Consider the following 14,486-nt stretch of genomic DNA (forward strand, 5'->3'; position numbering starts at 1 on the left):
GGTGATATTAACACCAAGGAACGTGAAGCTCTCAACCATTTCCACATCTGCACCATTGATGCTGATTGGGGCATGTACTCCACCATGCTTCCTGAAGTCATTAACTAACTCCTTCATCTTGCTGACATTGAGGGTGTGATTATTGTCCTGTCACAATGTCACTAAGTTCTGAATCATCCCAACCAGAATCTACCCTAAACTAACAACTCGTGTAATGTTAATGGTATATTTTCTTCTTACAGTGGGGATGAGCATTTCAAAACAGGCAGAGAAACCTCAGGAGTCGACCTGTCAGCTGCAAGTCTCTGGTTCGAGAAACTGGGAAAACATCCCATACATTTGCAAGAGGTAATTGTAACGATTGAATCAATCACTCTGTGAAAAAGCTACTTTTCTTAACTACTAAACCAGGTTCGCTTCTTAATAAACAGACACCACACAAACTGTTTGGTAGACCAGTTCACAACTTTACTTATTATCGGCCGATGGAAGGGAGGGAGAACTCCAGTCAAGTGACCATTACAGACACTTGACCGTCCTCCGTCCACCTCGCTGAACAACAGAATTACATTGCATTATATAGTGTTTCTTTGTCACCTTAGCACATTCCACAGACATCAGTCATGGTCAGAGGTACAGGAAAAGGCATCACATCAAAGGCCTTTTGTCACATGGTACAAGATAACATTGGCCATTTGGTTTACGACATTTTATCTTCAAAGAGATCACCCTAGCTCTTTCGCTGCTTCCTCTCTGTCACTTGGTCCCTCATAAACATAGGCCATTTGGTTTATGGCATCTTACTTCAAAGATGTGACTAGCTGTTTCTCTCTTCCTTTATCGCCTCCTCCACCATAACATAGGCCATTTGGTTTATGGCATCTTACTTCAAAGATGTGACTAGCTGTTTCTTTCTCTGTCACTTCCTCACTTGGGAGACAATGTTATAGGATTTATTATCTCACACACCCGCAACCTGAGGCAAGCCTAATTTGAGACTAAATATAAGCTGTAAGCTAGCCCAGAAGCCAATTTAATATCTTCTTATATTTTTAACTAAAATTCAGCTTCATCATCTGCACCTGAAAAGAACAACTCATAGTCCTACAGCACGGTAACAGGCCTTTATCCCAACCCATCCATAGCGACCAAGATGCCCCAACTAAGCTCATCCCATTTGTCCATGTTTAGTCCATATTCCTCTAAACCTTTCCTATCCATGTTTCTATCCAAATGTCTTTTTAATATTATTATTATAGCAGACTTCACTACATCCTCTGGTAACTCGTTCCATATACCCTCCTCCCTCTGTGAAAACATTTCCCCTCAGGTTTCAATTAAACTTTTCCACTCTCAGCTTAAACTGATGTCTTCGAGTTCTTGATTCTTGTACCCTACGCAAAAATCTGTGCATTCGCCCTATCTATTCCCTCATGATTTTATACCCCTTTATAAGATTATCCATCAGCGTTACACACTCCAAGGAATAAAATCCCAGCCTACTCAGCCTTTCCCTATAGCTCAGGCCATCAAGTCCTGGCAAAATCAATTTAAAACTTCTCTGCACTTTTTCCAGCTAATAGCATCTTCCTATTAGCAGGGTGATCAAATTTGAACACAATACTCCAAGTGCAGCCTCACCATTATCTTGCACAACTCTAATATGACATTCCAACTTATTTTCCCATCTCCAGTTTATTCCCCACCCCACCTCTACTTTCAGTCTGAAGAAGGGTTCTGACCCAAAACATCACATGAGACTTCTCCTGGTTAAATAAAGGTTAAATAAAAATAAAATAAAAATAAATAAAAATCACCTTTTCTTTTTCTCCAGAGTTGCTGCATGACCCGCTGAGTTACACCATCATTTCGTGTCTATCTTCTATAACCAATGTGTGTGTTGGAAGGAATTGCAGATGCTGGTTTAAACCGAAGATAGACACAAAAAAACGGATTAGCTCAGAGGGTCAGACAGCATCTCTAGAGAAAACAAATAAGTGATGTTTCGGGTTGACACCCTTTTTCGGACTGGTTTGAAGAAGGGTCTCGACCCGAAATGTCACCTACTTCTTTTCTCCAGAGATGCTGCCTGACCCACTGAATTACTCCAGCATTTTGTGTCTATTTTCAATTCCCTGACTGATGAAGGCCAACGTGCCAAAAACCTTCTACACTACCCTATCTACCTGTGACACAATTTTCAGTGAACTATATACTTGAGCTCCTCGACTCTTCTCTTCTTTACGGATCAACATTAACTTTTGTATGAATTTTGTAAGAACATTTTCTTGAAGCACGTTGCTATATAAATATATATTATTTTTAACGATGATACATTAATCATACTCATTGATTTTTAGGTCACGACCACAGTGGAGGAAATTCTAATTCCCTCCTTGACCAAGTCTCCTGCTGGTGTGGAAGCTCTTCGAGTCTATCTTGTTCTGCCAGAACTCATAGATATCCAGATGGAGGAGAACAACTCAGTGAAACTTGCAGGTCTTCTGAGTACAGCCATAGTGGCTCTGGAAGAAAGCCAACTGCAGATACTTGGTATGAGCACAAGGAATTCTCCCAACACAATGTGTGGCCCAGGAAATGTTGATGCGTGGTTATCCCGTATTTGGAGTACTGCATGCAGTTCTGGTCGCCCCATTACAGGAAAGATGTGGAGGCTTTGGAGAGGGTGTAGAGGAGGTTTACCAGAATACTGCATGGATTAGGCAGTATTAGCTACAAGGACAGGTTGGACGGATTGTTTGGCGTCAAAGGTTTACGGGGAAAAGGCAGGAGAATGAGGGAAAAACGATCAGCCATGATCGAATGGCGGAGCAGACAGTGGGCAGAATGGCCTTATTTATGGTCTTATGGTTTTCTCTGGAGCGTCGGAGGCTGAGGTGAGACTTTAGAGATACAGTGTGGAAACAGGCCCTTCAGCCACCGAGTCCACACCGACCAACAATCACCCCGTAGACTAGCACTATTGTACACACTAGGGACACTTTACAGACTTACAAACTTACAAACCTGTACGTCTTTGGAGTGTGGGAGGAAACCGGAGCACCGGGAGAAACCCATGAAGAAACCACTGGGAGAACGTACTGTGTAAGCTCCGCAGATACGATGTTTAAGCGGCTTTTAATAGGCACATGGATATGCAGGAAATGGAGAGATGTAGATCATGCGCAGGCAGATGAGGTTAGTTTATTTTAGCATCATGTTCGGCACAGACATTGCAGGTTGAAGGGCCTGTTGCTGTGCTGTCCCTTTCTATTTTCTATGCAAGAATAAATTGTGTGGATGCTGGAATTCTGACATTAAACAGAAACAGTGTAGCACTCTGCAGAGGGATTCAGAGAGAATTTTGTGTTCAATGTACCCTAATCTGGCTTACATGTGAGGCCCAGTTGCCCTCTTCATTGCGGCACAGATAGGAACAGACACAAAGAACATCTCTTAGAGCAAGAGATGAATTTCTCCAACAAGTCGGGTTATTCATGGCCTCAACAGTACGCATTGAAAAACAACCTGAGAGAATCCAAAGTATTTCAAAGATTTGCAGCACCCACAGCATTTTTATATTCTCACGACACAATGGCTACATGTGCATATTACACCTATGGATCAATTGATCAATGTCTGCAGCCTTTCATCTTTGTTTTTCCCCAATGTTATCTGTTTAATCTATTTATTGGTGTCAGGGGTTATGGGGAGAAGGCAGGAGAATGGGGTTAGGAGGGAGAGATAGATCAGCCATGATTGAATGGCGGAGTAGACGTGATGGGCCGAATGGCCTAATTCTATTCCTATCACTTATGTTCTTATGATCCTATTGCCACGTGTACAGAGATACAGTGAAAAGCTTGTTCTGCACGTTATCCAACCAAACCATACCTCATGTGTAGGAAGGAACTGCAGATGCTGGTTTAAATCGAAGGTAGACACAAAATGCTGGAGTAACTCAGCGGGTCAGGCAGCGTCTCTGGAGAGAAGAAATGGGTGACGTTTCGGGTCGAGACCCTTCTTCAGACCATACCTTACATTAGTACAATAGATCCTCTTGTGGAACAGCACATAGAGTCGCCCCGTTCTGGCACGATCTTGTAACCCCAAGTCACTGAGATGTCCGATCTGCTGCTGTCTGTCTGTCTGTTATCTTTAACCTCCTGTGTCCTGTTACTGGATAAAACATTCTTCCATTTATCTAACAAATGGATGCCATAAAGGACACCTCTATTTCCCAATTAGTTATTGTCCTCAGCCTGGTTTAAAACTTCCAATGTATATTTTACGTTTAGTTCACTATGTTGTGGAATCTAACCACCTGATGAATCTATTCATTGCCACTCCTAACATCCTGTTCACTATGTTGGCCTCTTTTCCCATCATGCTACCGCAGTATGTAACCTTTTGGATTAAACATATTACAAACTATTCATCTTCAATTTTACCTTCCGAGGTGAACTCAGAGCGGCACGGTGGTGCAGCGGTAGAGTTGCTGCATTACAGCGCCAGAGACCCGGGTTCCATCCCGACTACATGCAAACTCTACCCCAACAGCACCCGAGGTCATGATCGAACCCAGATCTCCAGCTCTGTGAGGCAGCAACTCTACTAGCTACTGTGGAGCCCTTGATATGAACCTTACTGACCTGTTCTTTGTTTTTAACCAGAATCGTGGTGGAGTAGCCTCAATGAATTTTTTTTCAACAAACTGGTGAATTTGTACAGAAGTGCATCGCACTTCCTTCTTCAGGGGACCTCTAGCAAGCAAGAGACATTTCCTAAAGTACTTCACAGTTGTCTATCTATTTTGCAGAGGCTTTTTAGGGTAAGTTCAAGCACTGTGAGTGTTTTACTCTCATCTCTATCCATCTCGGGTCCAAAACTACTAATCACATTGAGAAACCAGATTGCACAGAACAAAATTAGCATCATCATGTAAGAGGTGACACAGTGACACAGCAGTAGAGCTGCTGCATCACAGCACCAGAGGCCCAGGTTAGATCCTGACCTCGGGTGCTGTCTTTTTGTGGAATTTGTACGTTTTTCCTGTGACCATGTGGGTTTCATCCGGGTGCTCCAGTTTCCTCCACATCCCCAAAATGTGTGGATTTGGAGGTTAATTGGCCTCTGTAAATTATCCCCTACTGTGCAGGGAGTGGATGAGAAAGTGGCTTAACATAGATCTAGTGTGAATGGGTGATCAATGACTGGTGTGGACTCAGTGGGTGGAAGGGCCTGGTTCCATGCTGAATCTTTGAACTAAACTAAAGTATAGATCCCTTCGATGAAGGGACTTAATGGATGTGAAAGGCCAAACACGGGCAAATGGAACTGGTGTAGATGAGGCGCTCTCTCTCCCTCTCCCTCTCCCTCTCCCTCTCCCTCTCCCTCTCCAGTTTCCCCTCACATCCCAAAGACGTGCAGGTTTGTAGGTTAATTGGCTTCTGTAAATTGTCCCTAGTGTGTAGGATAGAACTAGTGCACGGGGTGGTCATTGATCGGTGCAGATTCAGTGAGCGGAAGGGCCTGTTTCCACACTGTATCTCTAAACTAGTTTAGACTAAACTAACTAAACTATTTTCATTGATAAATTCCATTGATTGTGAAGTTGTTTTGGTAAAGATTGTTGAAAGTTAAACCAGGAGACTCATGTCTTACCTTAAAATAGTTTGTTTATTTATTCATGGTGTGAGGACTTCGCTGGGAATGGTGATTTTTACTGTCCATGGCTGGGCCACTGAGTAAAGGAGGAATTAAATCAAACTAATCAGACTAGAGTCACATATATCAGGACAACAGATTCACCCCCCCCCCCCCCCCCAAGAGTATTAATATGCCAGAAGGATTTTGCAACAATCCACTAAGATTAGAGCTTAGAACATAGAACACAGAGAGGGACTCTTCAGCCTATAATGTCTGGGCCGAACATGATGCCAAGTTACAGTAATGTCCTCTGCCTGCATGCGATCCATATCTCTCCTTTCCTTGCATATCTATGCGCCTATTTAAAAGCCTCTTCATCACCACTATCGTATCTGCCTCCATCACCACCGCTGGCAGTGTGTTCCAGGCACCCACCACCCTCTGTGTAAAAAAACGTACCCCACATATCTCCTTTACATTCTGCCCCTCTCATCTTAAAGCTGTGCCCTCTAATCTTTGGCATTACCACCTTGGGGAAAAAAGTTCTGACTCTACTCTATCGATGCCTCTCATAACTATAAATACTTCTAACAGGTCTCTTAATAGCCTTTGACACTCCAGAGAAAGCAATCCAAGTTTGTTCAACCTGTCATTGTAGCAAATACCCTCTAATCCAGGCAACATTCTGGTATATCTCCTCCACACCCTCTTCAAAGCCTCCACATCCTTGCAAACAATGTTCCAAATGCAGCCTCAACGTAGTCCTTCCTATAAAGTAGCAACATGACTTCCTGATGCTTATACACAAAGCCCCAACCAATGAAGGCAACCATGCCATATGCCTTCTTTACCACTCAATCAACCTCTGTTGCAACTTTCAGGGAGCTATCGCCTTGGACTCCCAAGTTCCCTCTGGACATCAATGCTTCAAAGGGTTTTGCAAATCCTCACCTTTGCTCGGATTAAACTCCATCTGCCATTTCTCCGGCAATTTCTGCAGTTGATATATATCCCGCTGTATATTTTGACAGCGTTCATCACCATCTCTGAAACCAGGTCCGCGCCGACCAGCGATCTCCGCATATTAACACTATCCTACACACACTAGGGACTATTTTTACATTTACCAAGCCAATTTACCTACATACCTGTACGTCTTTGGGGTGTGGGAGGAAACCAAAGATCTTGGAAAAAACCTAAGCAGAATGTACAAACTCCGTATTGATAGCACCCATAGTCGGGATCGAACCTGGGTCTCCGGCGCTGCAATCACCGTAAGGGAGCAATTCTACCGCTGCGCCACCGTGCCGCCCAAGTTACTTTATTTACTTGAATTGAATTTCCTCATCTACCTAGGTGGGGTTTGAATTTATGTCTTTTGAATCAATGATGCAGAGCTCAGGACTCTAGTCGAATAGATTACTGGTACTTTTAATTCATTAAAAGCCATTTAATACAATGGTTATATAACCATTACTGAATAGTCATTGAGTTATGCAGCATTGAAGCAGGCCCTTCGGCCCAAAATACCCATGCCAACCAAGATGCAACACCTACACTCGTCCCACCTGCCCACATTTAGCTCTATTCCTCTAAACCTTTCCTATCCATGTCCAAATGTCTTTTAAATGTTTTTATAGTACCTGCCTCAACTACCTCCTCTGGCAGCACGTTCCATATACCCACCACCCTCTGAGTGAAAACGATACTTCTCAGTTTTTTATTAACTCTTTCCCCTCTCACCCTAAAACTGTCTTCTTATTCTTGATATCCCTATCCTGGTTCAAAGACCTGCATTTACCCTATCTATTCCCCTCATGATTTTATACACCTCAATAACATCACCCCTCATCCTCCTGTGCTCCAAGTAATAAAGTCCTAGCCTACCCAACCTCTCCCTTTAGCTCAGGCCCTCAAGTCCTGGCAACATCCTCATAAATCCTCTCTGCACCCTTTCCAGCTTGACAACATCTTTCATACAGCAGGATGACCAAAACTCAAAAGGAACTCAAAATGCACCTCTTGATGTCAACATTAGCATGGGATTCACCAAGGGCCTACTGAAGATAATCTAATTGCACGCTTTACAAAAGTTATTTAAAATGTTAATAAAGTAAGAGTTTTTATTTCTCTGTTCACAGGTCAATTCCACCAGAAAGCCTAAATACCAGGAGAACAAATTCTACATCTGTGCACAAGAAGTTTTTGGTGACACACGTGTCTACTGTGTGAGTTCAGAAAATTGATGCCCAATATTTATTCCTTTATATCGGCGTTTCTAGGAGTGGATTCCTGTATATTGGCAAGACCAAGCACAGATTGGGCCCTCGTTTCACTGAACACCTACGCTCAGTCCGCCTTGGCCTTTGTGATCTCCCGGTTGCCAAACACTTTAACTCCCCCTCCCATTCCCACACTGACCTTTCTGTTCTGGAGCTCCTCCATTGTCAGAACGAGGCTAAACGCAAATTGGAGGAACAGCACTTCATGTTTCGCTTGGGAAGCTTACAACCCAGCGGTATGAGTCTGATTTCTCTAATTTCAGGTAACCCTTGCATTCCCTCTCTCTTCGCTTCCCTCCCCTTCCCCCCTTCGCCCCCCCCCCCCCCCCTTCACACCCTAGTCTTCCGACTAGTTTCACCGTCAGCCTGCTTAATTTCACCATTCATATCCCCTCATTATCACCTTTTCCACAGCCAACATTGGACCATTGTGGGCTCCACCTTTCCTTGATCATCAATGCTGGCTTTGATTTGTTCTTTTAATACTTTTCATCAATTTGTTCTTTGTACCTTTTCATATCTCTAGTTTCCCTCTCCCCTGGGTCTCAGTCTGAAGAAGGGTCTCAATCCGAAACGTCACCAATTCCTTTTCTCCAGAGATGCTGCCTGACCCGTTGGGTTACTCCAGCATTTGTTTCTGTGTTTGGTGTAAACCAGCATCTGCAGTTCCTTCCTACACTTTATTTCAGATCTCTTCAATACAGCACTTTGAACGAGTTATAAACATTAAGTTAAAGCGAAAAGAACGTACAAATTTACTTGAGGAACTCAGTGGGGCAGACAGTGTCTATGGAGGGAGACATAAGGAACTGCAGATGCTGGAATCTTGAGTAAAAAAAACAAAGTGCTGGAGGAGCTCAGCACGTCACTGCCCCTTCCCCTCCCTATCCCTACCAGTTATGTCCTCTCAACTCCATCAATCATCAATCGCCATCAAAACATCATCTATGCAATAAAAATAAACTGTAAATGCTGGTTTATGCCAAAGATAGACACAAAGTACTGGAGTAACTCAGTGAGTCAGGCAGCATCTCTGGAGAAAATGGATATGTGACATTTTTTGACTGGAAGCAAGTAAAGACCAGGACAAATCAACCCCGGCAACAGATGACCTCAGGCAGGGAGGTTCCCTGATAGGCTGATTGTTGGCTAGAGACGGTGTGATCGCAAAAGGGATACATCGTTGTGAAGTGTGGAACTGGTTAACTGAGTATGTGGGGGAAGGTGGGGGGGAGAGGGGCGGGGGGGAGAGGGGCGGGGGGAGAGAGGGGCGGGGGGAGAGAGGGGCGGGGGGAGAGAGGGGCGGGGGGAGAGAGGGGCGGGGGGGGAGAGGGGCGGGGGGAGAGGGGGGGAGAGGGGCGGGGGGAGAGGGGCGGGGGGAGAGGGGGGCGGGGGGAGAGGGGGGGGGGGGCGGGGGGAGAGGGGCGGGGGGGGGGGATCGGGTGCGGTGGAGTGTTTGTAGGAATTACCTATAATTTTGAGAATTCAACATTCATACCATTAGGTTGTAAGCTACCCAAGCTAAATGTGTGGAGCTGTTCCCCTAATTTAAGTGTGAACTGTCTTGGGCAATGGAGGTGGCCCTGTACAGAAAGGTCAATGTGGGAATGGGTAGGGGAGTTAAAATATTTGGGAAATGGGAGAAACATCGCCTGTCTATTCCCCTCCACAGATGCTGCCTTCTTTCTTTTGCTCTATATTCCAGCATCTGCAGTCTGTTATGTTCTTTACATTTATTGCATTTACTATTGGTTCATTAATGCAGAAGCATCTTGGCAGGACTCCCTTGCCTGTACAGTACTTTGCTTCATTGCAATTGCACTGTCACTAAGATAAGACAGAGAGAAGAGCTTATAGTATAACCCCCCACCCCCCGATGCGGGAGCTGAACGCCTCGACGTGGAGGGCCGAAAGCCGCCAGCTGCGGGACTCAAGACCGTCCCGTCAACGTGCTCGAGGCCCCCGACTAAATAAGAACAACAAGAGAAGGACTTGGAACTTTATTTTCGCCTTCTATCACAGTGAGGAATGTGTAGGAGTCACTGTGCTGGATGTTTATGTTAAAATGTGTTTTCTGAGTCTGTTGCTTTTTAAAATTGTATGACTGACCTGGCCAGTGAATTTCACTACACCAATTGGTGTATGTGACAATAAATGAACATGAACTTAAGATCCAGTGCTTCTTAAACGATTTCAGTATCATTCACCCTTGAGTCTTTATCACTAAATTTCATTCGCCCTTGACTATATTTTCCTGTGTTATTTGGTAATTTTCGTCTCATTCTCCCTTGTGCATAATATCTGAATAAATTAAATCATTCACCCTTCATTCACCCCTCTAGTTTAATTCACCCCAAAATAATTTCATTCATCCTTTGGTGAACCATTCACCAGTTTAAGAAGCATTGGTATAAATGATGACAGTCAAATACAGAATGTTACAAATACTAATGAAAAAGTACAAATCTCAATTGTTAATTTCCTTTTATTTTCACAGAAAGCATTGCTAGAACTAATTCCCTACCCTTGTATTTTTAATATGGAAACCAAAGTTAAGATTTTTACGATAATCTGTCAGCTGAGTATTTCTGTAAGTCTTATTCTATTGATCTGGTTTACATTACAATTATAGGTTTCCCATTAGATTGCATAGAAAAAAAAATTCTAATGTTGTTTTATTTTTTGCAGAATGAGAATATCACTGATTACGGTATAATATTGGGCAATATTAACAGCACTAATGCATCTGCTTTGATTATCAATGTATCTGCTGGTTTAGAAATGGATGCATGTACTGAAAACATTGTTGCTTCTGCTGGAGATACTGTTACATCCACTGGGATCGTTGAGGCTTCTGCTGGAGATACTGATACATCTACTGGGATCGTTGAGGCTTCTGCTGGAGATACTGATACATCTACTGGGATCATTGAAGCATCAGCTGAAGATACCGATACATCTACTGGGATCATTAAGGCTTCTGCTGGAGATACTGATACATCTACTGGGATCGTTGAGGCTTCTGCTGGAGATATTGATTCATCTACTGGGATCGTTGAGGCTTCTACTGGTGATATTGATACATCTGGGATCATTGAGGCTTCTGCTGGAGATACTGATACATCTACTGGGATCATTGAGGCTTCTGCTGGAGATACTGATACATCTACTGGGATCGTTGAGGCTTCTGCTGGAGATACTGATACATCTACTGGGATTGTTGAAGCATCAGCTGAAGATACCGATACATCTACTGGGATCATTGAGGCTTCTGCTGGAGATACTGATACATCTACTGGGATCATTGAGGCTTCTGCTGGAGATACTGATACATCTACTGGGATCATTGAGGCTTCTGCTGGAGATACTGATACATCTACTGGGATCGTTGAGGCTTCTGCTGGAGATACTGATACATCTACTGGGATTGAAGCATCAGCTGCAGTTACCGATACATCTACTGGGATCATTGAGGCTTCTGCTGGAGATACTGATACATCTACTGGGATGATTGAGGCTTCTGCTGGAGATACTGATACATCTACTGGGATTGTTGAAGCATCAGCTGAAGATACCGATACATCTACTGGAATCATAGAAGTCTCAAATGAGAACACAGAAATACCTACAAGGGACATTGAAGCCTCAACTGGGAACCCTAATGCATCTGCTGGGATCATAGATCTCTCAGCTGGAAACACTGATGCATCTAACAGTATTCTTGATGCTTCCAGCGCAAACATTGAAGTCTCTATGCAGAACAGTACATTCACAGATATCGATCATAGTTTGGAGTTTGATATTTCTACCAGTGTAACTGACGAACCTATCGGGATTGTTGATGCCCCACAGAGGAACACTAATGGCCCTACTCAGATCAATGATGTCTTGACTGCAAGCACTGAGACATCCACTGGGAACATTGAGATATCTACTGGGATGATTGAAATGTCAGCTGGAGATAATGAGAGCACTGAAACATCGACTGGGAACACTGAGACATGTGCCAGGATGAATGATGTACCAAATGGGAACTCCGAAACAGCTACTGAGATAGCTACTGGGATAATTGAAATCTCAACTGGGATCAGTGATTCACTTACTGAGATCATTGAAGCCTCAGCTGGAGATAATGGGAGCACTGAAACATTGACTGGGAACACTGAGACATGTGCTGCGAACATTGAAACATCCACTGGGAACATTGAGGCATCTACTGGGATAATTGAAATCTCAGCTGGAGATAATGGGAGCACTGAAACATCGACTGGGATGATTGAGATTTCTACACGGAACCCAGAATCATTGACCGAAATCATTGCTACTTCTTCCAGGACTGTTGAGACGTCTACTGGTAACACTAATGACTCGAATGGGATCGTTCCTGCCTCTGCACTAAGCCTCGAGTTATCTGGTGGGATCGACGAGAACTCCACTGATGTCAATTTTGAATTTAATTCAACTGCTGAAGAGGACGATTGGGGGGATGACTCTTTCTATTTTGACTTTGAAATTACTCCCGATGTCCTTGAAAGGGCACTGGCAAATATTAATAGGATGTTAAATATTAACAGATGTTTTCTACATATCAACAGAAACGAGATCCTTCAAAACACATTGACACAACTACGATCCAAAAATGCAACTGCATTGGGTCGCAATTTTCGGGTAAAAAATGCATTTTTCCGTAAAAATCACATTTTTATTTTTGTTTTCTGGGAGCTTGATGAGTGTAAATCGATCTCCCTCCTGCTTACATAACAATTGACTTTACTTAAAAATAAGTTTAAGATTCCCTATGGTACTAATAAAATAAAAGGAGGTTTACAAGAATGATCCTAGGAATAATTTGGTTAACATATGATAAGCGTTTGACGGCACTGGCCCATATCTGCTGGAGTTTAAGAAGTATGAGGGGGGACCTCATTGAAACTTATCTAATAGTGAAAGGCCTGGATAGAGTGGATGTGGAGAGAATGTTTCCACTAGTGGGAAAGTCTAGGACCAGAGTGCACAGCCTCAGAATAAAAGGACGTACCTTTAGAAAGGAGATGAGGAGGAATTTCTTTAGTCAGAGGGTGGTGAATCTGTGGAACTCATTGCCACAGACAATTGTGGAGGCCAAGTCAATGGATATGTTTAAGGCAAAGATTGTTTGTCCGGTAGGCGGCGCGGCTCTCGTCAGCAGCGGCCTCTGCAGTCCGTCTGCGTTTTTATTATTTTATGTCTATGTTTTTATGTAGTTTTTGTTATTTTTTGTTGGGGTATGTGTGTGGGGGGGGTTGGGGGTAACTTTTAAATCTCTCCCTGCACGGGAGACCCGACCTTTTCTTTGTCGGGTCTCCGTTGTCGTTGGGGCTGCAACGAGGAGCGGCCTCCAACAGGAAAACCGGGGACTCTGGTGCTGACTACTTACCTCACCGTCGCGGAGCTGGCCGAGTCCAGAGCGGGTGGAGCTGTGGTGGACGCTGCTGCGGCCCGACCCCCGGAGATTCGGTGGCTGCAACTGCGGGTTTGGCGGACAGTGACACCGGGAGCCCGCGGGTCCCTGGAGGGAGACCGCTTTTCGGGGCTTCCGCAACGGCGACTTCTCCCGCCCGAGTTGCGGGGTTGAAGAGCTCCTGGAGCGGGGCCTTACAGCACCGCCCCGCGCGGCTTGGAATGGCTGCGGGTCTCTGCGAGCGCACGCCGGGGGCTCTAACACCAAGACCCGGTGTGCGACCTTGCATCACCCGGCGTGGCTTAATGGCCACGGGACAATTCGCCATCGCCCACCGGGGGCTTTGACTTTGACTCTGACATCGGGGGGGGGGGGGGGGGGGGGGGGGGAGTGCAGTGGAGAGAAAAGTTTTTTGGCCTTCCATCACAGCAATGTGATGGATGTTTATGTAAATTATGTTGTGTCTTGGGTCTATTTGTTTGTAATGTATGGCTGCAGAAACGGCATTTCGTTTGGACCTCAAGGGGTCCAAATGACAATAAATTGAATTGAATTGAATTGAATTGAATTGAATTGAATTGAATTGAATTGAAATTGAATTGAATTGAATTGAATTGACAGATTCTTGATTAGTAAGGGTGTCACAGGTTATGGGGAGAAGGCAGGAGAATGGGGTTGAGAAAGAAAGATAGATCAGCCATGATTGAATGGCAGAGTAGACATGATGGGCCAAATGGCCCAATTCTGCTCCAAGAACATATGAAAGGGAATCACCTCCTTGGGGAAGAAATTAATCTGTATCCGTAATTCATATTGCTTGAGGATCTTTCTGTATTTCATGTGGGTCTAGTGTAGATGGGACATGTTGGTCGATGTGGTCAAGTTCGGCTGAAGGGCCTGTTTCGATGATGTATGACTATGTAAAGACATGTTGCTATTGGCTTATTATTGTTGTGTGTACCAAAGTGAAAAGCTTTTATCTGCGTGCTACCCATTCAAATCAGATATACCATACATGAGGACAAGTACAGCAGGTACTACAAATAGAAAAATACCAGAATTCAAAATATAGTTTTACCGCGTCATAGTATTACAGTTTAGACTTTATCGATACT

General features: G+C 44.1%; 1 protein-coding gene across 1 annotated transcript in view; it reads left to right on the forward strand.

Annotated features, from left to right (window-relative positions):
• Positions 1–14,486, forward strand: part of LOC116978984 (probable E3 ubiquitin-protein ligase HERC4) — a 76,427-nt gene that overhangs the window by 31,045 nt on the left and 30,896 nt on the right. The window contains exons 9-13 of the mRNA XM_033030365.1: positions 2,361–2,553; positions 4,674–4,831; positions 7,791–7,877; positions 10,429–10,521; positions 10,620–12,473. Of these exons, the coding sequence (XP_032886256.1) occupies positions 2,361–2,553; positions 4,674–4,831; positions 7,791–7,877; positions 10,429–10,521; positions 10,620–12,473 (2,385 nt within the window). The remainder of the gene's footprint in view (positions 1–2,360; positions 2,554–4,673; positions 4,832–7,790; positions 7,878–10,428; positions 10,522–10,619; positions 12,474–14,486) is intronic.

Source organism: Amblyraja radiata, chromosome 1 (genome assembly GCF_010909765.2).
Source record: "Amblyraja radiata isolate CabotCenter1 chromosome 1, sAmbRad1.1.pri, whole genome shotgun sequence".
NCBI lineage: Eukaryota > Metazoa > Chordata > Chondrichthyes > Rajiformes > Rajidae > Amblyraja > Amblyraja radiata.